The 26,972-nt window shown below is 39.1% G+C and overlaps 2 protein-coding genes across 4 annotated transcripts in view; both read right to left on the reverse strand.

The window, feature by feature from the left end:
* Positions 1–13,184, reverse strand: man1b1a (mannosidase, alpha, class 1B, member 1a). Of its 3 annotated transcripts, none has more exons than XM_079486224.1 (14): positions 12,842–13,184; positions 11,323–11,452; positions 10,378–10,486; positions 9,909–10,096; positions 9,586–9,722; positions 8,904–9,016; positions 8,450–8,641; positions 7,778–7,926; positions 7,471–7,659; positions 7,135–7,325; positions 4,133–4,253; positions 3,736–3,930; positions 3,480–3,611; positions 1–2,997 (listed from the first exon to the last, which is right to left on the reverse strand). In XM_079486224.1, exons 2-14 carry the CDS (start codon positions 11,422–11,424, stop codon positions 2,791–2,793), a joined length of 2,025 nt encoding a protein of 674 aa, XP_079342350.1. In that variant the 5' UTR covers positions 11,425–11,452; positions 12,842–13,184; the 3' UTR covers positions 1–2,790. The 3 variants fall into 3 exon arrangements, with proteins under 3 accessions (XP_079342350.1, XP_079342352.1, XP_079342351.1); XM_079486226.1 differs by lacking the exon at positions 12,842–13,184 and adding an exon at positions 12,365–12,398; XM_079486225.1 differs by lacking the exon at positions 12,842–13,184 and adding an exon at positions 11,641–11,748.
* A 749-nt stretch (positions 13,185–13,933) lies between these two features.
* Positions 13,934–26,972, reverse strand: part of LOC306911408 (uncharacterized protein) — a 53,899-nt gene continuing 40,860 nt past the window's right edge. The window contains exons 28-68 of the mRNA XM_079486731.1: positions 26,835–26,888; positions 26,709–26,753; positions 26,539–26,592; positions 25,673–25,717; positions 25,134–25,187; positions 24,953–25,006; positions 24,814–24,867; positions 24,672–24,725; positions 24,468–24,521; positions 24,247–24,291; positions 24,047–24,091; positions 23,837–23,944; positions 23,684–23,737; positions 23,555–23,608; positions 23,367–23,420; positions 23,165–23,272; positions 23,020–23,073; positions 22,779–22,886; positions 22,540–22,593; positions 22,366–22,419; positions 22,145–22,198; positions 21,941–21,994; positions 21,665–21,772; positions 21,509–21,562; positions 21,361–21,414; positions 20,460–20,513; positions 20,287–20,340; positions 20,107–20,160; positions 19,970–20,023; positions 18,808–18,861; positions 18,674–18,727; positions 18,531–18,584; positions 18,349–18,402; positions 18,063–18,080; positions 17,832–17,885; positions 17,654–17,716; positions 17,283–17,448; positions 17,046–17,155; positions 16,885–16,965; positions 15,801–15,983; positions 13,934–15,230 (exon numbers count right to left, since the gene is read on the reverse strand). Of these exons, the coding sequence (XP_079342857.1) occupies positions 15,087–15,230; positions 15,801–15,983; positions 16,885–16,965; positions 17,046–17,155; positions 17,283–17,448; positions 17,654–17,716; positions 17,832–17,885; positions 18,063–18,080; positions 18,349–18,402; positions 18,531–18,584; positions 18,674–18,727; positions 18,808–18,861; positions 19,970–20,023; positions 20,107–20,160; positions 20,287–20,340; positions 20,460–20,513; positions 21,361–21,414; positions 21,509–21,562; positions 21,665–21,772; positions 21,941–21,994; positions 22,145–22,198; positions 22,366–22,419; positions 22,540–22,593; positions 22,779–22,886; positions 23,020–23,073; positions 23,165–23,272; positions 23,367–23,420; positions 23,555–23,608; positions 23,684–23,737; positions 23,837–23,944; positions 24,047–24,091; positions 24,247–24,291; positions 24,468–24,521; positions 24,672–24,725; positions 24,814–24,867; positions 24,953–25,006; positions 25,134–25,187; positions 25,673–25,717; positions 26,539–26,592; positions 26,709–26,753; positions 26,835–26,888 (2,781 nt within the window). The 3' untranslated portion in view covers positions 13,934–15,086. The remainder of the gene's footprint in view (positions 15,231–15,800; positions 15,984–16,884; positions 16,966–17,045; positions 17,156–17,282; positions 17,449–17,653; positions 17,717–17,831; positions 17,886–18,062; positions 18,081–18,348; positions 18,403–18,530; positions 18,585–18,673; positions 18,728–18,807; positions 18,862–19,969; positions 20,024–20,106; positions 20,161–20,286; positions 20,341–20,459; positions 20,514–21,360; positions 21,415–21,508; positions 21,563–21,664; positions 21,773–21,940; positions 21,995–22,144; positions 22,199–22,365; positions 22,420–22,539; positions 22,594–22,778; positions 22,887–23,019; positions 23,074–23,164; positions 23,273–23,366; positions 23,421–23,554; positions 23,609–23,683; positions 23,738–23,836; positions 23,945–24,046; positions 24,092–24,246; positions 24,292–24,467; positions 24,522–24,671; positions 24,726–24,813; positions 24,868–24,952; positions 25,007–25,133; positions 25,188–25,672; positions 25,718–26,538; positions 26,593–26,708; positions 26,754–26,834; positions 26,889–26,972) is intronic.

Here is a 26,972-nt window from a genome sequence, read left to right on the forward strand (position 1 = left end):
GCTTGTGAAGTCAAGATGGTAAGGCAGGTTATGAAGTATTTACTGCACAAAAATGAAACTGAATGACAATAAGCAAGATACAATCTTCACATAATATTCAGAGAGGGTCATTTGGCAGGAATACGACACTTAAAATAAATAATAGCATACACAGTCGGCAAGCCTATGGTTTATCATAGCATTTAAATCACATGTCATTGAAATCATTTACTGCAATAGAAAAAGATAATCTTTTCATTTAGCTCAATAAATGCAAAATAAAAAGAATCAACATTTTCCAAATCAAATCACATTATTTACACCTGCCAACAACTTAAAGTTCTGATTTAACCAACCCATTTCATCTTTATATATAAACGTCAACAACTCCAGAGACCTGCTCCTGTCTCACACGACATCACAACTTTAACATTGTCAAATACAAATCAAGTGTGCCAGATCTTAATAAATCGAACACAATGACCTTCACAAAGTCTCATCAGATCTGAGTCCACTCCTTCATTTAACACTCGCTGGCGAGCACAAGCCGTAATCACAAAGAGCTGATTGCAGCAAAGAGAGCGAGAGGCAATCAGACAGAAATCTGTCATTATCACACACATCAATCACTATTCCGTCTATCGAAAGGCACACGCGATGCAGATTTGAACATTATATCACCAAAAGCAGCAAAAGAGATTTGACGTGGAACTGACATACTATAATGCAAACATCAATCACCTTGCAAATGGATTGTTTTAGGTGAAGGACTAGGTTTGCGATAGTCTGAAAGCTTGGAAGTTGTAAGTCTAGTAAAGCATGTTGTAAGTGTATCTGAACCCTCCAGGACCTAAATCAGCACAATTGGGATTGATCTGAACTCTTAAAGGAATGGTTTAACCGTGTTTATTCACCCTGTTGCTTCTTCGGTCGAACACAAATGTGTCCTTTTCTGCGCCAAAAAGAATTTACTCACCCACTTGTCATTTCAAACCTGTATAGCATTCCTTAATCTGCAGAACACAAAATAAGATATTTAGAAAAATGTTGGTGCCCATTTACTTTTATTGCATAGACACAAAACCAATGCAAGCGAATGGGTGCCGTCATTATTCGGTTACCAACATTCTTCAAAATAACTTCTTTTGTGTTCTGAAGAAAAAAATAAAGTCATACATGTTTTAGAAATAACAATAAATGATGAAAGACGTAATTTTTGGGTGAACCATATCTTTACAAGCTACAGCGACAATTTATTGTAAACACTTGTGTGTCATACGGGACATGAGGGCAAATAAATGACACTGTAATTTTGGGTAAACTATTCCTGGCAAACCTGTTTACAATTCCCTAACCTATTGTAACAGATGGCAACATGCGGATCAAGATTGGCAACACGCTCTAAAATAACCAGAAATCGCAGATTTAATAGCAGCAACAGCTCCAGCAGTAATCCTTTAGACTACCGAGACACTCCGTCTCCATCCAGCAACATTTTCAATTATTTAGCTTTAAATCGACTGTGAAACTTGAATTAATTAAGAAACATACATACACATTTGAACTCAATGTTGCATCACGGCATCCGATGCTGTGAAACATCTTCCGAAATTTGTTGATCTTCAGCGTGGCTATTCAAGCATCGTTCCCGGCGGCCTCGCAAAATCAAATCATTCGCGGCCACTGAAGTACGTTCAGTAAAGTCAACTTAAATAAGAGAAAAACAAACAATCTCGCAGGGCGCCAAACCATTCGCCAAAAATAAATCAAAAAACTAAGTACACAACTTTGTCCCTTATGCATATTGCGAAGGTACTGAGAGAAAATAATGTACGGTGTCCTTTTGTAACAGCTTGTAAAAATGAAAGCGAGACACTTCAAACACATCTGTCAAACACGTAGAAAGAGAGAAATGTATAAAGAAATAAAAGTCTTGGTTTTACAAAGTGCTTGGCGTTTTTCACAGTGTGTGATTTCAGCAAGTTACGCCGCTCTGTGATTTACGAAGCTTTGCCAGTAAGGTTCCGGTTTTGATGGAATACGAGTCGCCAGAAGGTCGTCCTTCACGTGTTACAGGAGTTGTTTCGAGTGGAAGGATGGGCTTATCCAACATGCAAGAGCGCTGATGCACTTTGCAGTCTTCACATGAACTCCTTGGTAAGTCAAGTAAACAAGCCAATAAGGCTCAATATGTTTATATTAATAAATAAATAACATGAATAAACAACGAACAAATCTTGTACAGCATTTATAAGTATTCATTTCTGAATATTTGAAATAATTTATATGTTCTACATAATATATTAAAGTAATATAAATAACTTCAGATGTACCTTAACAATGCTTGATAGCATTTATATTAATAAATACAAATTAATCTATAATAACAGTAAATGATGCAAAAAATACTTGTTCATTGCTTGTTCATGATACGCATAAACTAATGTTAACAAACTGAACCTTACTATGAAGACGAACTGTCCTTTTTGGAACTCAAAGAAAGTGGATGTGACGAGAGGTTTTGGGTCTGTAAAGAACAGCTGATTTGATCACACGCCAAGCTTTCCACCACCCACAACGAACATCCAAATCTCTTCTTACAGAATCCCTTAACTATCAATATATCGTAAAAACCTCTCGTGCACAGTTAAAGGTCAGTGCATAATAGCTCTTCATCTCTATTCAGCACAGAGTCATCTCTGCAAAACGGCCCGCTGAAAGAATCCATCTAATACAAGAGTTCGGTGAATCCACTTCCTGTGGAAGCCTGCATCATTTCCTGTTGAAGCCCCATGTGTCCGGCCCCTCTCGTCAGGAGGTGGACGGCCATATGGGAAGCGGATGGGCCTCAGTGTTAAACACATACTTATCCAGACTGATCAGCTCTGGGTCATCAGAGAAGAGGAGAAAGAGATACTTCAGCGTCTCTCCCAGGAAGAAACTCTCCATCTTATCCCTGAACACGGGGTTAATGGGATCACGGACGTTACCTATAGAGGTGTAGCCCCCACCGGGGACCTGAGACAGGAGCGGGGGAAACATATTTGTGCAACTCAGTAAAAATAAATGCTGAATATGTTATCCATGTGTGAGAAATGATTACAAAATGATGCATACAGTGATCTCTCAAAGTATTTGCATGCTTAAGTCACACTTTAAAACGAAATGTCATTGCACTTGATAACAAAACATGAAACAAAGTGACGTTTAAAGACAGATAACACAAATACAATTTGTAAGTAAAATGTTTTAAGTAGTTTAGGTAAATAATATTATTATGATTAATAATCCATAGACTGTTCAAAGTTTACGAACTTTTTCTGGTTTTAATGTCAAACTTTTTTCTGTATTGACTTTATACATCCACCAATTTCTCTAGAAAAGAGGATCGGATGCATCAAGTAATCAAATGTGATGTCATTTCAACATTTCAAGTGCCCAGACACAATTTCCTATGCGATTTTTACGTGCAAAAATATTGCTGTGTCTGTTTTACTCACTCTAGTGTACTTGTTGAAGCTCTGTAGTATGATCCAGCCCCAGTCTCTGTATTTTTCCTCTTTGGTAAACCTGTACATGTAGAATAGACTCTCCACAGTCTCCGGCCTAAGTAAGTTGTGTCTGTCAGCAGGCTACACATATCAATTAAGAAGAAAAAATAGATGTCAATGCAAAAAAGACTACCCTAAATATTCATTTGTTGCCAATGCGCAGTGTTTCTAAATGAGCAGAGATTGTAAATGAACTTGAAAGCACCTTCACATCTATATCTCGTCCGGTGTGGTACTGCAGGTTAAAGTGAGCGATCTCTGGACTCAAACCCGTCTCCATCTGAGCGTACATTTGATAACACGTCTCCATCAGTTGTCGAGCCAGGTCCATGTGATCGTCGGGCAGACCATTATGAGCACCGAGAGCAAGAGTGCCCGGCAGAAAACACACCAAATGATCCTGGATCAGACAGAGAGAGAATGTTATGATGAATTTCAGCACAGGTCGCAGATCTTTATTTCGACTCCATTACGTTGTTCTGTTTTCATCTGTGTGAGGGAGCCAATTTCATTAACTTCACTAGATTTAAGTGACTACAGGAACAGACTCTGCAGGAAATAGACTCAAAACATTTTCAAATAAAACGTTTTTTACTTCTCACCATCTTTGGGTTAAGGCGGCCGTTGGACAGCTCCCCTACGAAAGTGAGTTTGCTAGGAGAGGTCTGTCTCAAGAGGTTCTTTTTGACACCTTCTATAGCTTGTAGATAGTCTTCCAAAAGTCTGTAAAACAAACAAAACGCAGATAGTTATACTCTCTTGCCCTCTAGAGTAAAAAATAAGCCACTACAAATCAACTGGTAAATTAGTGAGACCCATTTAAGGGCGGTTTCCCATCAGCACTTTTGGTGCGCACCCGTGTTCGATAACGTCAGAGTTCAGTTCGGTTGGGTGATATGAACGCTGTCTTCCGAAACCGGGTGTATCCTGCGAACCGTACCCGTGTCCGCTTAAAAAGGGAGGTGCTGATATGAACTCAATCTTACCAAATGACGTATTCTTTGCTAAAATGTGTTTGGGTTTCACTCACTTTTCGGATGAGCGTGACTGGCACGCACCAAGCATAGAGATGTATATCTCTTACTGTTTGACTTCAGCATTCTTAATAGCATTTGCAGTACATTCGTGTACATGGAAACAAAACTAATGGTACAAAAACATAAATGTATAGAAGTGAAGCGAGCAATGTTACGCATTTTGCCGCCTTCTCCTGCGTCGTCGTCACAAGCGACAGGGTAAACAGCTGCAGGCTTGATGATGCAAATGAACCGCGGTTCGGACCCAAATAAAATTATATGAACGCAGTCCAGCAGGGGGGAGCAATTGAACTAGGCATTCAAACTAAATGTGAAACCACCCTAAAGCTCCAGTCCATATGTTTTTCTGTAAGTGAACTACATGAGTTATTGAGCAAGTACAACCCTGATTCAAAAAGGTAAACGTATGTAGCGAGTTATAACTTGAGCTGTCAAGTATCAAGGGTACATAAATAACCTGTCATTTTATGCTTCAAACAGAGATGGCGATATAGAGGGGGGAAATGACAGATTGCAGCAAGATCCAGTGTGTAATTCTTTGGAGGATCTATTGACAAAAATGCAATATAATAAACATTTCTATGTCTTCAGGGGTGTGTAAAGACCTTGCATAATGAAGCGTTGTGTTTTTATAACCTTAGAATAGGGTTAGCGAGACAGATCTCGCAGATAATACACAAGTTATTTAAACAGACCACCTTCCTGGTGGTCACATCATTATCGCCCCTGTCTTTAGTGGATCTGATATTCATTAACTCATTAACAGTCTGTGTCTACCGAACGTTGGTGGACACCGTATTATTGCATTATTCAAACCAGACGCATTTAGAAGCAGGACTGAGGGCATGAGCTAGTGCATGTGATGACAGAAGCAGTGGGAGCGTAATAGGCCTCATGTTTGAGGAGAAGCACTGAGATGCATCACAATGAGACTAAAAGTCTGTTCTGATCTAAACGGTCCCTGTACAGTATTTAGTACTCCCTACACCTACATCTGGTGTTGAACTCACAGTTCAGATCAGCTAATCTGAACATTAATATTACACAATGTATTCTAGTCTAGTCTAGTCTAATGTATTAAGATACACCAGCTTGACCATCATGCTGACCACCATCTAGTCTAGTGTATTAAAAAAACCCAGTTTAACCATCATGCTGACCACCATCTAGTCTAGTCTAGTGTAGCCGATTATGATACACCAGCTTGACCATCATGCTGACCACCATCTAGTCTAGTCTAGTGTAGCCGATTATGATACACCAGCTTGACCATCATGCTGACCACCATCTAGTCTAGTCTAGTGTAGCCGATTATGATACACCAGCTTGACCATCATGCTGACCACCATCTAGTCTAGTCTAGTGTAGTCAATTATGATACACCAGCTTGACCATCATGCTGACCCCCATCTAGTCTAGTCTAGTGTAGCCGATTATGATACACCAGCTTGACCATCATGCTGACCACCATCTAGTCTAGTCTAGTGTAGCCGATTATGATACACCAGCTTGACCATCATGCTGACCACCATCTAGTCTAGTCTAGTGTAGCCGATTATGATACACCAGCTTGACCATCATGCTGACCACCATCTAGTCTAGTCTAGTGTAGCCGATTATGATACACCAGCTTGACCATCATGCTGACCACCATCTAGTCTAGTCTAGTGTAGTCAATTATGATACACCAGCTTGACCATCATGCTGACCACCATCTAGTCTAGTCTAGTGTAGCCGATTATGATACACCAGCTTGACCATCATGCTGACCACCATCTAGTCTAGTCTAGTGTAGCGATTATGATACACCAGCTTGACCATCATGCTGACCACCATCTAGTCTAGTCTAGTGTAGTCGATTATGATACACCAGCTTGACCATCATGCTGACCACCATCTAGTCTAGTCTAGTGTAGCCGATTATGATACACCAGCTTGACCATCATGCTGACCACCATCTAGTCTAGTCTAGTGTAGTCGATTATGATACACCAGCTTGACCATCATGCTGACCACCATCTAGTCTAGTCTAGTGTAGTCGATTATGATACACCAGCTTGACCATCATGCTGACCACCATCTAGTCTAGTCTAGTGTAGTCGATTATGATACACCAGCTTGACCATCATGCTGACCCCCATCTAGTCTAGTCTAGTCTAGTCTAATCTAATGTATTAAGATACACCAGCTTGACCAACATGCTGAACACAGTCTTGTCTTATCATTTAATAAAACATCAGATATTTTTTTATTAAAACCATTAGTATTGCTTTTCTATTGTTTCTGTAAAGAACTGATGTCATCATGAGTTCCAAGTGTCTACTGAACAAACACTTGAGTGTCTTTAGTTTACACGATTTAAAACTCTGACTCTCTGGCTTTTATCCTGCACGATTTAGCCCATCAGCGATTAGACATGTAAATCAATCATGCCACCCCATCTGTGACCAGAAGCATAACTTCCGTCCATTAGGCTCAGGGAGGATCTGTGATTCTCTGGAATCCATTAGCTGCAAACGCCATCAAAGTGCTCAACTGAATGTGTGTATGTTGTTAGCGTAACTCACTCAGTTTCCTTTTTGCCGCCCTGTAGCCATTGTTTGAGCAGGTACTCGTAGTAGCTGTCCGCGCGAGCCCCCAACGTGAAGGCCCCCCGGCGCGTGAACTTTCCACTGTTTGTGTTGATGAACATGGGCACAAGGCCATCATATTTTCCCTCCAACTTGTGCACCTGTTTGGTGACCTCCTCCACTGCTTTCTGAGAAGAAATTGATCAAATGATCAAACAACGATCGAGCATGTGTATTACAGGGAGTTTGGGCTCTGTGATGAATCATGCATTAGTATTCAAATATGTCTCCTCGAGTCTTCTGGACTATGAGAGTTTTGAAATGTAGTTGTACCTGGTACTGTGAGTCCTCGGTGAGTCGACTGAGCTCTCTAAACTCAAGCTGAATGCTGGTCACCTCTGCGACAGTGCTATCTGTAGTCCAGCGGGGAGGATGAGCTGTTCCTTTGCCAATGTTCACGTCAGAGAAGGGGATTTTTGATGGGGTCTTGAAGGCAGGCATTAATCTGGAGCCAATATCCTTCTATAAAAACACAAGCCTTGAAACTAAAAATGGTTCAGTCATACAATTTACATGTACAAGAGACAACTGTAAAGATTTATACAGTTATTATGTAAATTATGACATTAAAAAAACGTACAGCTTTGTCCAAGAACAGTGTGTCGCCTGACAGGTGGTATGTGCTCAAGAGACCCCCCAAAATACGGATGGTACTCTCAAAAAGATTGACATCCACATTCTTAGAAAAGGATAATTCTGTCTCGACCCATTTCCTAGCTTCTTCAAACTCTAATACAAAGAGGAAGAAAAAAAATCGGAGATAAAGAAATATAGCAAGACATTGCGTTTTATTCAGTCTTTATGACTAAATGTAATTGAATTCACAGATGTTTCTTCAACAAAGGGCACTTTTAAACACTTTAAATGAATTTTTATACTCAAATAAAATGTATTGAAACGATTTAGAAAATTATTTACCATTTCTTTTTTCTTAACTAAAATAAATACTACAATCTACTACATAAAAGACTAGAATCGAAATTGCATCTTTTTTGCAATGAGATCTTTACGTTAAAAAGCCAAATCGAATTGTACCTGACAGCTCGATTGATAAACTATTAATACAAACTCACCATTTCATGTAGTTGCTCAATAACAAATTTTTCTATCAAAACAATGTTACAGATTGCAGCTTTACACATAGTTCCACTTATATTGACAGTACAAAAACTGAAAACAAAACCAAAACGAAATGATTCAAAAGATACGCAGGTTTGTCATGAAACAGACTGACCTATGTTACGAGACCTACCGTCCTTCAGCCCCAGTATCCACATGGTGTCTAGCGCGTCGATCATTGTGAGTCCCAGACCAAACCACTCCGCATAAGTCTTAGAGATGGGCTTGAGTTCATCGTGACCCCATGCAAAGGCCTTGTAGCCCTTCCACGCGTGTCTAAACGCCTCCCGCACCGCCTCCGCCCGATCCACAGGCTTCTCTGAAACTACCACCAATAAGCAAGCGTTAAGTCCTGCCGCTGTGTTTGTGATTCTCATCATTGAGCAAAAGGCCACAAGATCGTGAATCTGTGCAAATAAAGATATCAAGTGACTGCATAGCAACACCCTGCCAAATTCCCGCAACGCGCCAGTGTCCTAGTTGTGGGTTTTGCAGCGCAAACATGGCTGACATTTTCTTCTGAAAATGTCAAACTCTAGTTGGCCACATGCTCTGTATGAAGGGACAAAGGGTGCGCATTCTAATACCTGGTTTTAAAGGGGCAGGCTCGTCAAAATCAGCCTGCGTCCCGGCCTCTTTTTCGTGGGCGGTGGGATGAAGCTCCGTCCCCTGCTCTGCCTCGATCATCACCCCACGCCAGCTGGAATCACAAAACAGAACAATTCTGATGCAAGCGACAAATCACACCAAAGCACCAAAAACAGCAGAGTTGTTAAAAAATGACCCAAACCCGGTCATTTGATGTTGCACTTTATCACTCCCACACGCCCCACAGTTACCATAGCAATTACACGCGATCAGAAGGCGGAGCTCTGGAATAAACACAGCTGGAGGAAATAAAGGCTTATCTGAATTCAAATGAAAGATGCTGCGGTTAGCAGCTCACGGTTAATAAAATGCATCCCCAAGGTGCTTTAAACATAGAAAAGAGTCTGATTTCATCTCCTGTTACACAGTTTTATTTCATATCTGCTGTTTCCTTCCAGATAACTATTTATAGAACAACAGCGTGCAGGTGTGTTTGTTCTAGAGGAGCATACGAATGAGACAACCGACTCATAAAACGAAATTAATACCTGTGCTTACTCCAAAGGTCAAATACCAAGCGAACGGATAAACATCACATTATGTACTAAACTAATCCTGGAAGCCTTATTAAAATTCTCCTGTAGGAATGTCCCGAATTGATGTAATGTAATGCGCACAAACCTAATGACGGTTCTTGCCTCAGTTCCCCCGTCCGCTTCTTTCCTGAACACAGGATCTTCTCCGTCTTTAAGATGCGAGACGGTCACGTTCGCCCGTTTCTGTAGGGTTGGAGGGCCGCGTTTACTGGGTGGCTTCCTCTGCAGAAACAACAAACCGATCAAAATAAAGACAATAAAAATGTGGTTATTCAGCCCTAGCTAACATACAGCAGCTTGGACATCCCTGAATATTCTTTACTTTCTTTCCGGGAATGACTGAAAGTCAATACAGAGACTTAAATATCCTACATACAGTAATTCTCTGAAGAACATTCAGTCACTAACCATGGCTGGAGGTTTGGGAAGAAGCGGAACGCTGGGCCTCTGAAGTGCCGGCAGAACTTCCGGTGGGATATCCTGGATGACCTCGGGGACGGAGTCTGGGAGCTTTGGGAGGAGGCCGGGAGGGATGGGCCTAAGACCTCGGTTATCCATCTCGACCCAATCCTCCTTCACGGATCTATCCGAGAGGCCTAGGAAACAATGTGCAATGAACCAATCTTAAGAGACGAGAATCAGAAGGACATAAATCATATTGAAATAAAACCTCACACGACTGAATGAATAACTGAATGAATAAATTCATGATATTTAATATGAGTGCTGAAACTTTTCACACAGTCCGTTATTAATAATTATTATGATTATTCTTGACGGGTAATAAAGACGAGTAAAGATTGTCTGAATTAAACCTTTCATTACATACAGGGACATCCCCTGTGAAAGGAAAATGACATGGGATTTTGTTGAGTACCTCTCCATTGCTCTGTCAGGCTGGAAAAAGACAGGACTCCACAGATGAAGAGGAACGCGAGGAGCAGGAGAATGAGACTGCGTTGAAGTCTAGACAGCTGTTTCCATTTCTGCCCAGAAAAACACAAACACCTCAAGGACAATCGAAGGAAAGTGCAGCAATTGTATTTTTGATGGCTCGATGTGGATGAATAGAGCAACTACACTGAATCGCAACTAAAAATCCAAGTGAAAAGGAGGAGTAAAATATAATTGTAAAAAACAAGCTTTTTTCTTCACAGAACAGACGTTTTATCAATGTATGTTATTTATAATCTATAATGACGTTAGAAATTAAGAGGCAACACAAAGGATTAGGGGAAATGTATTTATTAAAAGAAGTCACTATTCAAACTGAATCCGTCTGTTTGAGCTATGCAGGGAAGGCTATATAATATTGATATCATTGTGATATCTAATGAATTTTTTAAAGATATCAAATAATGCTCTCTGTCACGATCATCTTAACTTTGTTTAGCTTTTGCCAATGAATCATACTCCAAAAATATGAGAATTTGTAACAATTGTATCAAAATGTTAAACGGATGCAAAAACACTGTTGGAGTGTAAATCTGGCGACTAGTTATGAAGGATTTTACACACTATCAACATCATAATTTATTGTCAACTCTGGGAAATTGAGAAAAACAAGTCAATAATAAATGAGCAGATTAAGTGCGAGGGAATAAGATTTGACAGCTGTGATCTGGATCGGACAAAAAGACTAAGCTACAGTGCCAGCTTTCAATTTAATGCAACAAGGTAAAAGGTTGTAACATGATGTTCTCTGAACAATAATTTGATATTTTACTCATTTACACAAAATCACAGTTAATCATTTACAATATGCACAATGCATAATATCCAAGAGATTATATACAATCTTAGATTAAATTTCCTGATTTACCCTCCAGCAGGACTGCCTCCGGTGTTTGCCGTTGGTGTAGCCGTGACTGTACTGGTCTCCCAGAGTCAGAGAGACGCAGTCCTTCCTCTGAGGCGAGAACATCCCTAATACGATCCACCGCTTGAAAACACTTGATCAAATAGGGAAGGAAACAAAAAAACACAGATTGTAAAAGATGAACAGATATCAAGTCATTTTCTGCATATCAGAAAACAGAAAGACAAGCTGAAAGGGCCGTTGCTCGGGCAACATTGTTCTTCGCAGGTCCCTGAAGGGTGTAGAGGTGTAAAAGTGATATCTGTTCACCAGATGAATTACCATCAGCTCAAATCTGGAGCATGACAGGGCAGAAGGTTTGGCACAAACAGCATCTATAATCTGGGAACAACAGCATGAGAATTGACTACACTGTGCAATGACAGCAACATAAGAGGGGATTAGAACCATGTGGTTTCTGTTACACCAACCTGAGCTTATAGGATATAATAGATTTGATGACACATATTTGCTACAGCAGACAGGGGTGGTAATTGTGGATTGCCCTAAATACAAACTTTAACACAGAAACATTATCTTTAAGAGTCTGTAATGTGAGTTTGAGAGTAATGTGAAGGTGAACTGAAAAAGATCTTTATCAAGTCTGTATCAAGACTTTATAGGCCGCCTTAAAAGGATACTTTACATAAGTCATGAATTACTCATCCTGTAGTTGTTCCAAACATGTATACATTTCTTTGTTCGGTCGAACACAAAGAGAGATATTTTGGAACAATGTTAGCAACCACCGGTTTTGAAGCACCACTGACTGCCATAGTAGGAACCATTTGAATGGTAGTCAAAAGTGCCCCAGAACGGTTTGTTTTCCTACATTCCTCAAAATATCTTCTTTTGTGTTAAACCCATATATTGATAGGTGTCTGGATCAACTAGAGGATGAGTAATTCGTGGCAGAATTTCATTTCTGGGTGGAGTATCCCTTTAATGCAAACCTGCTGAAAAAGAAATCACAATCATTGATTTTAATGTATTATAATGACAAAACCTAGGACCTAGGACACGGTGGAGGGACTATGTCTCTCGGCTGGCCTGGGAACGCCTCGGTGTCCCCCCGGAAGAGCTAGAGGACGTGTCTGGGGTGGGAGATCTCTGGGCATCTCTGCTTAAACTGCTGCCCCCGCGACCCGGAAGCGGAAGAAAATGGATGGATGGATGGATGGATGGATGGATGGATGGATGGATGGATGGATAATGACAAAAGGTTTTACTGTCAGTCTCGGTTTGTAATGTGCTGGGTTATATTGGTGGGATGCGATCTGGTGGATGGGAACCAATAAAACACTATTAAATCATACTGAAGTAATGCACAAAACATAGAAGTAATGGTTTTATTGGAAAACATCTGATGGTTCATAATGGAAACCCTTACAATGTGCAGCATTGGTTCATATTTGTTTTCCTACACACATCATACCTGAACAGAGAGATTATATTAAATGTGCTCCAAGTGCCACCACGTTACCTTTTCTGGTTCTTGACTATCCTTGGTAGTACGAGGACTCACGAAGGCTGAAGGAGAGGCGACACATCCCATCCACTGTATAAGCAGCAGCTGTATTAATGTAGAGTCAACATGAATGTGTGTGCAGTAGCGGCTATGATCCGGCTAAACAGCATCTCTGTCTCTCCGCTGGTTCTCCTAAAAAGCGCGTCGATGCGATAAAACGCTCAGTTCTGACACAATCTTTTCGTTAAGCGTCTGTATAAATATAAAGCGCACGATAGCTGCTTAACAGTCAAACAACCGCGTGCTGGGTAATGTTTATGTGACGACGCCTCACTGTAACACGTGATCACGCACACGCGTCATCGTGCAGTTCACGCCCCCATTTTATTAACCCGTTCATAATATGAACGCTGCTAAAATGCAAATTGAATGCGATGCAATTACAAAATTATTTACTATTAAATAAAAACACCATTATGTCTTATAAAGAACCGACATGCACACAACATTGCGTATTTTTTATTTAAAGGGATTATATTTATTTAAAGGGATTTTATATAGTTCACTTAAAAAGGAAATTTTGTCCTCATTTACTTGTGATTACAAACCTTTATGACTTTCTTAAAAAGGTCTTTTGTTGTGTTTTGCGGAGAAAGGTCAAAGAGGGTGTTTAGCCTAAATGATGAAAAAAATGTCATTTTTGAGTGAACTATTACCTTTAAATAAAAAAATACGCAATGTTGTGTGTGTGTTGGTTCTTTATAAGATCGAATGGTGTTTTATTGGTTTCCATTTGACGGATAACATCTCAGCAACAGACCCACAGACCATAATGGTTCCATTAAAAACCTTCTTATCCATTAGGATTTCTTAAAAGGCAACCTGCATACGATACGAAGCTTATAACTATACTATATTCATGAACATTTTTCTAATTTTTGTTTTAAATTGCCACACACAAAACCCCATTCAGTTATCTCTGGTTACTTTCACCTGCTTATTATAGTTATCGGTATATTTATGTTAGGAGTCAAGGAAAATACAACTTCAAAGCAGTCAAAAGAAACGTTGGGCCTCGACGTCTCGAGAATGATACAAAACATCCAGTAGATATAAATGATGCTTTATTATTATAGAGCTGATACTCTAACAGATGACCAGCATACGACTTTCAATGTCACCACAAATACATAACAAACACAATACATATTACAAAATGTAATTGAACAAAATATAGTTTGTCAAGGCAGGAGTTTAAAGTGAAGCACCTTTGCCTAAATTCAATGATTCAAAATTGTGTTTTTGTTTCCGTGATGTAAACATCTCAACAAATTCTATTGTTTTGATATTCATGTAAATTTTTTATCATCTTAACTGGGTCAAAGCCATGAGTCGTGTTCATTAATACAAGTGCTCCCTGAGACCTACATACAGTAAATATAAACAAAAAGACACTGTTTGCTTAAAAATGTCAGTCTTGTAACCAAAATGAGCATCAAATAACTGGTGGCACAGATGCTGTGTGGTTGCACAGGCATCATATTTATCCTTGCTGGTTAGTAACGCTCCCTTTTAAAACTTCTGTTTAAAAGTGTTGTCTTCAGAACATTAGCACCCGTAAATCATCAAATACACATATTTGAACATTGTGTAGGTGACAATATTAGATTACACATGAAAAAAGCAGAGATGACACAACAGAAAACATTTTGACATAGACGTCCTGGTTTTCAGTATCTGGTTGTGTGACAACCACGTGGGGTAGCGGTGTCCTCCTTATTAGGACTCATATTCAAGTTTGACTATTTGATGAGAGGGAAAAGACTCTCAAAAGTATGTAGCCTGCCTTATGTTTTATGGTCCCAATAGATCATCAATACAGCTAAAATGTGGACCATGCGACCACATAGTGGTTGCACAAGAACCCAGTCAATACAATTGTTTGAGGATGCAAAATTACACAAAGGTACAATCCAAGCTTCATCTACAATGTTATTACAAGACCAGCTAGTGAAAAAATAACATTAAGTACAAAACATCATAACAAAACCAAAAGTCTCTGTAAACAAAAAGCATAATGTCCATTTGACTGTCAGCACCCAAACAGACAGCAAACGGTGAAGTCACTGTCTTAACGATACCGTGAAGGATATTTCCAATAAAGCAATCCACAGACACCGCGTACGCCCTTTAAAGTGTCCTGTTTCTCTTACTGCACTCTTTGTAGTACCCAGGATCAACCCCATCAGTCATCGTATGTCTAACTGAAGCACACAGGACCGATGGCGAATCCAAATTCATGACCGCTGTTGCCAAATACTCCTATATCCCGGAGAGGAAGCAGGTTCATGTCCTCAAACTGAAAGACAGACTCTCGTGGCCCGGGATCCATTTCCTCTGCAGACTGATAAACAACACACAAACATAAAGGCTGTTGAAGTAGCAATGAACTATTATGGAAAAACAACAATATATAACCATAACATTTATTTAAAGGGATATTTCACCCAAAAATTTAAATTCTGTCATCATTATGTTCCAAATCTGTATAAATGTATTGTTCTGATGAACACAGAGAAATATAATTGGAACGCATAAGCAGACAAATGTTGCCCCCGGTTGACTACCATGATGACAGAATATTTGGGTGAAGTATCCCTTTAAATCAGAATGCATTTTAACCCCATGTTGTAGTAAATGTTATTAAAACACTACAGACATTTCAAAGCCTTGTGGTTAAAAAGTGCATAATTGTCATGAAAAAACATTCATGTATACAAATATTTAAAAAAATTACTCTGTTGTTAATGCAATACTGTGTGTGTGTGTGTGTGTATATATATATATATATATATATATATCAAATATATATATATATAGCTTATGACCAGAGAGTTTCCAAAATTGAGACGATATTGCAAGTGATGACAATAATCCAAGGCATTTTTACATTTAGACAGCACACACTACATACCACACAATTCTGCAGTGTTCCTAAATAGCTCTGCTTCACAGCATCTGTGAGAAACTGGACCTGTCGTTGTGTCTGATCCAGTCGCTGTCCAGTGTAACAGGAGTACGTCACTCTCTGCTCCGCTCGGTTGCTCTGCAGTCTCAGAAACCGTAGCTGGACCACACTGAGGGCTGGATACTCAAACTGACCAAGAACCAAAACATCAGTTTTGATGATAACATTGGAGAAAATCTTACTGTGTGCAGGACCTGCACGATGGTTTGCATGATATATTGTCACATAAAATACAGACAGTTAATCTAGATAGCGTAGTAGCATAATTGTTTGAATTCAAATAAGATTATTACAACACCTTACTTTGTTGCTGTACCTTTGCTTATGGAAATTTAAACTAAATTAAATTATTTACTGCTTTTCACAATTTTCATTGTTGCAAAGCAGTTTTACAATAAGTTATGAATGAATGAGGCATTTATGTAGCGCTTTGTTGTGTATTGCTGTAATCCCAAAGCGCTTTACAATCACGAGTGGGTTCTCATACGATATCATTAAAAATAAATAATAATAATAGATAAATAAAAGACAGACATCATGTATTAATAAAATACATTCAAATGCATGGCATTATAGCAAGTTACTCTCTATGCAATGTACGTTAACATGAAACTAAACTGAAATAAGTATTATCAGACTGTAAGAAGTGACCACATTAATATTTGTTATTGCAAACAATAAAAGTTGACAGTAGTGAATTTATCTGATTATTAAATGCAATATAACATTGCAAGAATACAGCATATTGCCATACGATGTGATGTTAAAAATGTATACCTAATACCTAAATCCATGCCTAAACAGGACTTTAATGTAATGTATCACTTTCAATAGCATTAAAGACCAAGAATCTTTATTTGTAATAAAACCATCTCAGCTTTGTTTGAAAAAAAATCCTTTAATATTTAGATGGGCTGTCTCTTCAAGCCCTACCACAATCAGGCATCAATAGCTTCAATATCAAAGAGTCAAACAAAGTAACTCACTCAATGCAATGTAAAAAGCTCTGTAGACAGATTGTGAAACTTACTTTAAAGCCACCCTCCAGTGAACTTAACCAGAAGAACGTGCTGTTATTCCCAGAGTCATTCAGCCAGTGTCTTATGGGCAGCTGTTGAAAAGGGGAGCAGGAGAATGAGAATTATTTTGATACAGAGAATCACAACAGTGCAATGTACGGCAGGACATTACATGTGTATCTCTGGGTTGAAGGCAGGTCTCTGCTCCCTTCTCTGTGAAGTTACAGTACACCAGAAGAGCATCCATAGGACTGCCTTGGTTAGGGTCAATGTAGTAGAAACCTGCAACAGCATCAACATAATAAGCAACTTAAAGTATCTTCTATAGAAATTTCCAAGTGCATAACTGCTAAGACATATAAATAAAAACAATTCATTAGATTAGGGACAGGTTTGTTCAAGTTCTGACCGCTGGTGTAGTTGGGATGGCACAGCCAGAGCTCAAGACAGGTGGAGGCTGGATGTTGTTTGCTGCCATCAGGAGGGTCCACCAGCAGCCGGAGGTCACGGTATAGCGAGTCCAGCAGTGTCTGAATCAGAGAGTAGCTGGGCTTGTCCGAACTGTACATCAGGTCCTATTGGAGAAAAAGTGTGAGACAAAGTGAATTGCTGTGCATTTTAATTGAGGAACCAAGAATAAGCAACAAATGTATTATTTTGTCACTGCATTTTATATGACGTATATTTTGTTTCTAGCCTACATAATCAAAAATCAAAACAGTTTTATCTCACAAAATTTAAATCAGCATTATAAAAACTACTTGTTTTTAAACAACTTGCCTTCATCTGGGTCAAGGTCAAGTTCAGAGAAAGACCCGGAGGTCCTGGATGCCCCGGTGGGCCCTACAATGAACAAACAAACAGGAGGTGGAACATGACACATAGAATGTTCTCTGTGATATAGCGTTGTTGTAAACATTTATAGTTATTTATAAATGACCATAAGAAGGAAACTTACTGGTAAGCCCCTCTGTCCAGGGGTCCCAGGATGCCCTTGAAACCCTTTAGGCCCCTAATATCAAAACAAAGGGAAATTCAATATATCGTTTTTTTTACCGTAGGCTCTTCAAATACAGCATTCAGCCTTTTAAACTGATGTATGTAGTCTTGCTTAAACAACTTTGGTAGACCAAAGATTAAATCTTTACTGGCTCTGTATTTAACTGATGTTTTAAATTAAAATTCACACCTTCTCTCCAAACAAGCCCTGTGGGATAGAGGAGATAAACAACACAGAAATTAGAAATGATCTTCACGCTCATTTATACAAAAAACAGGCCGTGTCTGTGATCAAGCATTTCACTCTCGCTGCTCGTGTCATTTAAAAAATGAATTAAGCATGCTTCCATATCGTGAAAGGACAGGCTGCATTTTTATGCATCTGCAGGAGGTGTGATGGAACGAAAATTAGGCTATGGATTAAAATGAACAGTTCTTAGTCTACCAAATAGGAAGTGGTAAAAACCCACGCTCACCGGTAGTCCAGGAATTCCAGGTAATCCTCTGGGCCCAGCAGGGCCGATACTCCCCTTAAATAAAAGATCATACATTTTACATGCACTTCTATACATATGTACAAACGTTTTTTATATGATTTAAACATGTTCTTTAGGATCCAAATTACACATTGTCGACATTACCCATTTTTGGCACTTACCTGTCCTCCTTTTGTTCCTGGAAGTCCAGGATGTCCAATAGGCCCCTGACTCCCCTAAAAAGAACAAACAGTTGTATTTTAAACACTAAATGTGCTGCTTCTCATTGAACTCATTGGGATCTCATCTGAGCAAAATAATTTACCTTCAATCCGTCTTTTCCTGGTGGACCAAGTGGCCCCTGATCTCCCTTCTCACCCTATTATGGAACAGCTAATGAATATGAATAATTCATTTATTATGGTACGCAAGTCCTTTTCTATACATTTTTAACCGTACCTCAGCTCCTTTAACACCCGTGTCCCCAGTATCTCCTCTCATCCCTGGCATTCCCTGTCACACAAATGAAACGATATATCATTTATGCATCGAGAAAAGTGTTTTAAAGCATCTTCATATGATCTTATGCACAGACTTAAATGTCTTACTAGTTTCCTATATCATGGACTAAACAGATGTGCTCAAATTTGTTGGTACCCTTACAGCTCATTGAAATAATGTTTCATTACACATGAAGAGTGATGAAATTAAAAGTTATTGTATCATTTATACCTGCATACCTTTGATATGTCATAGAATAAAGCAAAGAAGCTGTGGAAAAAGATTGTAATTATTGCTTATTTTGCAAAGATATTCTAAAAAGGCCTGGACACGTTTGTTGGTACCCCTTAGAAAGGATAATACATAATTGGATTATAGTGATATTTCAGACTAATTTGTTTCTTTCATTAGTATAACACATGTATCCTATCCTGTTATTGGTCATTCAGCCTAATTAAACTGAGAAAAGTCACAGTGCTGTTTGGTATCGTAGAAATAAAATAATAGACAAGCATGGTAAAGGTAAAGACCATCTTCAAACAGATCAATGTTCCTGTGACAACAGTTCCAAATATTATTTAAAACATTTAAGGTCCATGGAAGTGTAGCCAACCTCCCTGGCCGTGGCCGCAAGGGGTAAATCACACAAAAATGGATAAGAACAAAACATTGGACTATTCTGAAGTGGCCTTCTGAGTCCTGATCTAAATCCCATCGAATATCTATGGAAAGAGCTGAAACTTGCAGTCTGGAGAAGGCATCCATCAAACCTGAGACAGCTGGAGCAGTTTGCTCAGGAAGAGTGGACCTGTTAACAGGTGTAGAAGTCTCATTGAGAGCTACAAAAAACGTTTGCTTGCAGTGATCGCCTCTAAAGGTTGTTCAACAAAATATTAGGTTAGGGATCCCATCATTTTTGTCCATGATATTTTCATATGTTTTATTATTTACAATATTATGTTGAATAAAATATCAAAAGCAAAGTCTGATTTCAATTTAATATGAAATAAACAATGGTAGATGCCAATTACTTTTGTCAGCTTCAAGTTATTTCAAAATGGGCATCCTTCGTTTTTTTTGTGGAGGGGTACCTACAAATTTGAGCGCCTCTGTAACTTACTATACTACCGCCCCATCCAGGAAGTCCTTTCTCTCCCACGGCTCCTTTCACAGCCTATTGGACAACCAAGAAAAACAATGTGAACAAATGTCATGAGAATAGAATGTACAGTAAGTGCTTTTAATATGGTAACTGACCTTTTCTCCTCTTGGTCCTCTGGTTCCTCTCAGCCCTGCCTTCCCTCTTTTACCCTTTGAAGGTACCAAAGGATATACATGACATAATCAAAGAGATAAAATAGGAAAAAAAATACTGAAATAGACGGAACTACTTTTGTAAGGTGTCCTGCATACTTAAAAAGCCCTGCATTATCTTACCCTCCGTCCAATATGACCCGTTTTTCCCGGTGCTCCGTATTTGCCTTCCTCCCCCTAAAAATGACATCAAAAAGAAAAGTGAATTGCAGATAAGCGCAAAATCTGTATTCTGAATGGCCACTTCAACCAGATCTTACATCTGACAGCAAGACGAAAAGTCACCGTGACCTCACCTTCTCTCCTTTCATCCCTTCCCTTCCTTCGGGTCCTGTGTTACCCGTGCGACCCTGCAACACCAAAACTCATTTAAGGCCTGACAATCAAACCGCACTTCTCAGTTGAAGCACAGACAAAATACAATTTTTTTCATAAAAGCTTTGGAATCACTCCCACAAAACATTAACGTTTTTAAATATACTTTTACATTCTAATCATTTCACATTTCATCTCAAAATGAAAGTAGAAACGACAGATTTCTATAACAACATCATTTTATGAATGAAAGACAACATTCTGATATTAGTACTGCAACGTTTATTTGAACTAAAAGTAGTTTCAAGTTCATGTTATGTGGCTCTTATAAAAACAATTTGGCGCCTGGTTTTTCCTCCTTGAGCCAAAGGCACCTTAATAGATTCTTTAGTCTGGAGCTCTGCATTCATTACAGAAGACGACGAGATTAAAACAACAAAATAATATTGTTGATTATTTCCCTTTATATAGTAATTGTATCTATTTCATTTTGTATTGATGTTTTACGCATTAATTAAACAATTATGTAAACATGACATAAATTGAAGCCTATAAAGAAAGTGGGCTAAGAACATTCCCCATCACCGAACGACTTCTGTTTAATTTAGCAAAAAAACTGATGTTATAATGAACTAGTCTGTTTACACTGCACAATGAAATTTACATCATATCTGCTGTTGTTTATGAGGTCCGTGAGCGTGCAGTACTCCTTAACCAACCAAACTAAAGCCGCTCTGTGAATAAAGGGTGATGTTGCTTTCAGCCTATAGAAAATACTGACATTTTTGTTGTTATTTTTTATTTAGACAGACGTTTAGGTGGGCTCAGCCCGCCCATGCCTATACTAATAATACTGTATATCTAATAACATTGGTCACTAACCAGAGATCCTGGTTGACCCGGAACGCCAACTGCCCCTGATTCACCTTGTGAGCCCTGCAGTGATAGATCAGTATTTTGGGTTAATCAATCCCATGCTATACTGTGCCTTACAGTATATTTCAGTATAGTGGGTTTAAATAGTCTGTACCTCTAAACCAGGCAGTCCCGGTGGTCCCTGAATGCCTGGCAGGCCGTCGGGTCCCTAAAGAGAGATAAAACCATTTTTAACATACTAGAAGTAGGTTCACAGACATTTTTTAAGGTATCAAGCTTCATGTCTCAGAAACAGTTTTTGTGTCCACACCTCCAGCCCTAGTTCTCCTTTATCACCCGGATCTCCTTTCTCTCCTATAGGTCCAGGAAGACCTTTTGGACCTAAAGGACCCTGTGGGCCGACGGGACCGACACCACCCTGAGATCCATTATATAAAAAATAAAAAGGTTTCAAGGTTTCTACCATGAAAGCCTAACATAACTACTAGTTAAATCTTGTGTTTGGCGTAACAAAAGCACAAATAATTAAGTATAGAAAAACATGGGGTCCGTTTTTGGTCCGAGAGATGACGATAAATGAGTTTACCTGTGGCATGTCTTTTCCTGTCTCACCTCTCACACCTTTGGGACCTCCAAATCCCTGGTTTAAAGCACAATTACAGGGTGGATTTATTATAAATAATGAAACAAGGCTGTAACAAAACAGATTTTTACATTAATATATTTGGACATAAAAAAAGTCTAATATAAACTAAAAGTGCAGTTACAATACTCATGAATAAATCCGAACCTCAGGTCCAGCATTTCCTGGTTCGCCGGGTAAACCACTAGGACCAAGCTTTCCCTGAAAAAAAGCTGGGCATTAAATCATAAACATATATTTCATAATTCAAATAATGTAAGTTTGGAAAGTTTGGTTCTTTGTATGTTTTCTGTATTCAATTTGCGTCTAAAATATGGTAATTTACAACAAAATGTGACACATCCTATGAAAGCTATCAAATATGCTACCTTGTTTCCTGGATGTCCGTCTGGCCCCACCGCACCTGGATGACCCGGTCCACCCTGAAAAACAATGAACCGGAAACAAGAAGGTTAATAATATGTCCACATTTGCAATGTCTATAATTTTTCCAACTAAAAACTAAAGTAAAATAAAAGTTAAATAAAACTTTCATCACTCACCTCTACACCTTTAAGACCTGCAGGACCGACCCCACCCATGAGCCCTGGTTCACCCTGAAACAAAAAGAGACAATGATCAGAGAAACACAATTATATTTAAAAAGTCTTGAAGAAAATACACTTGGGAAAACACTTCCATTTTCAATATGACTTTTGACTGGTAACTTGTCATTAATAAATGGATGAGTAGTTACTCATGGAATAGACCTCAATTTACTGAAATGCTGATATGCACTCACCTGCAGTCCAATCTGACCTTTAGTTCCCTTTTGTCCCTTCTCTCCCTGTTCTCCCACATCTCCCCATGGCCCCTCCAAACCAGTAAACCCCAGTGACCCGATATCACCCTGAGAATAAGAAAAATCATATTACATTAAGGTACTATTATCAGTGTCCTGAGTATGTGTGCATCATTTTTAATATAAACAACTTTTGATGGTAACATTTACATTTTTAAACGATTATAGGTGCAAAAGTTACCTTCTCTCCTTTAGGGCCTGGGTCACCAACAACACCAGCCGGACCACCGTCACCCTTCATCAAGTGAGAAAGACCAATATGTCCATTTCATGAGATGCCATGCAATGAGATAAATACGATTATCGTGCAGATTTAAACCCCTCACCTCTCTACCTGCTGGCCCTGGTGGACCCATTAGACCTTTTTCACCTGGTGGGCCAACATCTCCTTTTTGTCCCTGAGGACCAGGCTTTCCAAAGACACCTTTATCTCCCTGCATGTGTAAATATGTTTAAGAATTTGTCATTATTGATATTGGTGTAAAAGGATAACTGGTGTTTTTAACCATTTAATAATTGGCACCAGACCTTCTCCCCTTTCCATCCAGGAGGCCCTTCCAAACCAGGTGGACCAGGAAAACCCTATAAAAGATAAGTTTATTAAAAAAATCTAACAACCTGAACTACGTAATTTATGACATGTTATACACTGAACGTAACATGGGAAACTTTGCAAAGGTAAGTTTGTGTGTTAAGTTTGTCCGTGCCAATCTAACCTGAGGTCCTTCTAGTCCAAGAGGCCCATCGTCACCAGGAGGACCCATCATTCCCTGCAAAACCATAAAACAATTTAGTTTAATGAAGCACAATTTGTGACTTTTTAAATGTCTCTCAAACACTGGCACCTTCTCTCCTTTCTCCCCATCTGCACCATGCCCTCCATTTTCCCCCTGTTGACCCTTAAAAAACAAACAGACAAAACTGGATCAATGTCTGTCTGTCTTGTCTGTCAATCAAGCTTTTAAAATCCATCATCATTAGGGAAAGTTATTACGTACTGGAATACCCAAGGGTCCGCTCGGCCCCGTGTCCCCCAGGGGTCCTTTACTTCCACGAGGTCCTGGTTTTCCAATGACCCCACTGACTCCCTGCAGTCCTGGAGGTCCCTTTAGTAGACAATCAATCATATAAATAAAAGTCTTAAAATTCATAATTAAAATCAAACAGCCGAATGCTGGTGTAAAGGAAAGAGCTGTTTGTATGCTCACACAAGGTCCATCTGTTCCCTGAGGTCCGGGATCTCCCTGGCGGCCCTACAGAAAGGTAAAAGATTGTTGACAATATTAGGAAATGAGGATATGATTTCATCACAGCTTTATGAGAATCAAACTACACTGAAACAGTAAGGTCACAATAAGGTCTTATGTTATGGAATCTTATACGTTCTTCTTTGAGAAGAGGTATATACCTGAGGTCCTGGCAGACCCCTCTCTCCTCCTGGACCAGGTGGACCCTTAAAAAGGTTGAGAATATTAGTCAAATCAATAAATGACACAATTAAAATTTTCTATAGAATGAAAAATAGATGTGTTGTTTAATGTGAAGGGTCCTAAAATCGAATATTTTCAGAAGCTCTCATTACAAAATTGAAAAATATAAGTTTGATCACATATTAGGTCACACACTTACCGGGGGTCCGAGCTTCCCGGGAGGTCCTGGAGGGCCTCTTGTACCTGGCTCTCCCTACAGGAAAGACAATTTTGTTATTTCATGAACCTGTTATCATTAATGACAATTCACCCAGGTGGGGCTATTTTAGGTCAACTATCTCTTTAACAGTAGGCAAGAACTGATGGTGTGATATCTAAAGTTGAAAGTATTATTTGTCTTTACTCTTTCTCCAGTGTTGCCTGGTCTTCCTCTCATGCCCAAGTTTCCTGGAAAACCCTTAAGAGAACACACAGAATGAGCCGCTACATTAAAACATCACCTAACGCATCATTCTCTATAAAAGCCCTGTGGAGGAGTCACTTACATACATGCCAACAAGGCCCTGTGGTCCATCAGGTCCCGTCTTTCCAGAGAAACCCTGAGAGAAATAACCACACACATCATTAGCATTAGCATATGATTGCACGATCTATATGAGAGCAACAATCTAGACACAAACATACCCGTTCACCTGGTGGTCCTGGACTGCCCACAGGCCCCTCTCGTCCAGGTGGTCCCTTATTGAAACACGTATTCATCATTACAAATATCCATCAATAGAACTGTTTGTTAAGATTACACTTCAATAACATTTAAAATCAATTATAGTGAGGTCACCGACACGGAGTATGGATGAAAACTCACCATAGACCCCGATGGTCCGTCCAGACCAGGCTCTCCAGCAACACCTTGCAATCCCTAAGGTTTGAGAAAGCCGCCAAGTACAAATGTAAGTGTACATATTCAAGGATTTTCCTGCTGCAAACCATTGACCATAACTCTCAATGCCTTCTGCATTTTACTGGAGTCTTTTATAGCTGGCGGGGTGAGAAATGAAACTTGACAAGCATCAAAAATACTGCTGCCCACTGGGAACACTGCCTGTGTTTGTGAAGCCTCTTTATGAATCATAAAATGCACAGCCCATTCTCTATAAAATGTGATCATTTGTTTTTAAATGTCCCACATAGAAGCTCACCCTGAAGGATAGGCCTGTATAAAGCTTATTTTACTGCCAAGCACTGCTGAAAAATTAAAAGTCTGTTTACTTTAAAAGGGGTGCTTACTGTAATATGAAGCGTTTCAAATTGTATTGAATTGAAAGTTAATAACTTTATAAAAACATTATAGAGTTTAAAACCATACTTTAAACCAGGCTTTCTTACAAAGAGCGTTGAACCCACCATTGGTCCTTTACTTCCTGCATTACCCACGAGGCCTTGCAGTCCCTGAAGAATGAGAAAGAACAATAGAAATTGAGTTAAAATACCGTATGGAAGTAATGTTTTTTTTTATATTTAAGTGACTTTCAAATATCAGTGGATACTGTAAGTTAAATGGTATTTAATAACAAAAAATAATTTAACTAAACAATCAAAGTGCCATGCTATGACCACCTGATCCCATCACTAAAAAAGCTTATACATTCCATAAAGTAAATCTAACATCAAGATTATTTATTACTTGCAATTGTGATATTATTGATTGCCATATGTCATTATAATTATTCTGCATTGCAACATAACATTGTGAAATGATCACTTAAAGGAACAGTTCACCCAAAAATGAAAATGATGTCATAATACTCACCCTCAAGTTGTTCCAAATCTGTATACATTTCTTTGTTCTGATGAACACAGAGACAGATATTTGGAAGAATGCTTATTATCAAATACTTATTGGCCGCCATTGACTACCATAGTAGGAAAAATTGCTTTATAACGAATGTAGGAAAGCAAACAGTTCTGGGGCTATTTTGACTTCCATATACTATACCATATACTACTATGGTAGTCAATGGTCGCCAAGAACTGATGGGTTATAAACATTCTTTCAAATATATTTCTCTGTGTTCATCAGAACAAAGAAATGTATACAGATTTGGAACAACTCAAGGGTGAGTGTATGAGGAGTATATGATATCATTTTAATTCGTAAACTTGGGTAAACTGTCCCTTTCACATGCTTTAACAGCCCACATGATGAACATATACAGTACAAATGATGTTCATTTTACGGTTGTCATGGTATTAAAATATAGAATGGGAACCTGTGTACCAGGCTTTCCTTCAGCTCCGACAGGTCCTGGTGAGACAGGTAAACCCTGCAACAAACACAATATAAAACGGACATCATCACCCTCCTGCACAGAAGATTTCTATCAACTTCGGTAGTAAAGATTTGCCCTGCTCTGTTTTTGTGTATTTCTAGGACACTTACAGGAAGTCCGGGCATTCCGGTGTGACCCCTCTGCCCTGTTCGACCCTGAAAGTGTGAAATGCATGGTTGAGAGTAATACAAAACAAATTTTCTGAAGGTACTATGAACGGGCAAAGAATAAGTTACCCTTAGCCCTCTAGGACCAGGCTTCCCCTGAAGGCCTTCAGGACCTCTGTTTCCCTTCAATAAAACCAAGAGTGCATCCATTAGTAATGGAGAATATCCTAAATTATGAAAGTTTTTGGTTTTTATAAAATGGGACAA

This window comes from Barbatula barbatula (genome assembly GCF_947034865.1).
Source record: "Barbatula barbatula genome assembly, chromosome: 22".
Classification (NCBI taxonomy): Eukaryota; Metazoa; Chordata; class Actinopteri; order Cypriniformes; family Nemacheilidae; genus Barbatula; species Barbatula barbatula.

Coding starts and splice junctions, on each gene's coding strand:
- man1b1a (XM_079486224.1), bottom strand. CDS start 11,424: ATGTTCTCGCCTCAGAGGAAGGACTGCGTCTCTCTGACTCTGGGAGAC. Junction 3,931..4,132: donor GCCGCCTTAACCCAAAGATG/GTGAGAAGTAAA, acceptor TGTCTGATCCAG/GATCATTTGGTGTGTTTTCT. Junction 3,612..3,735: donor GACGAGATATAGATGTGAAG/GTGCTTTCAAGT, acceptor TGATATGTGTAG/CCTGCTGACAGACACAACTT.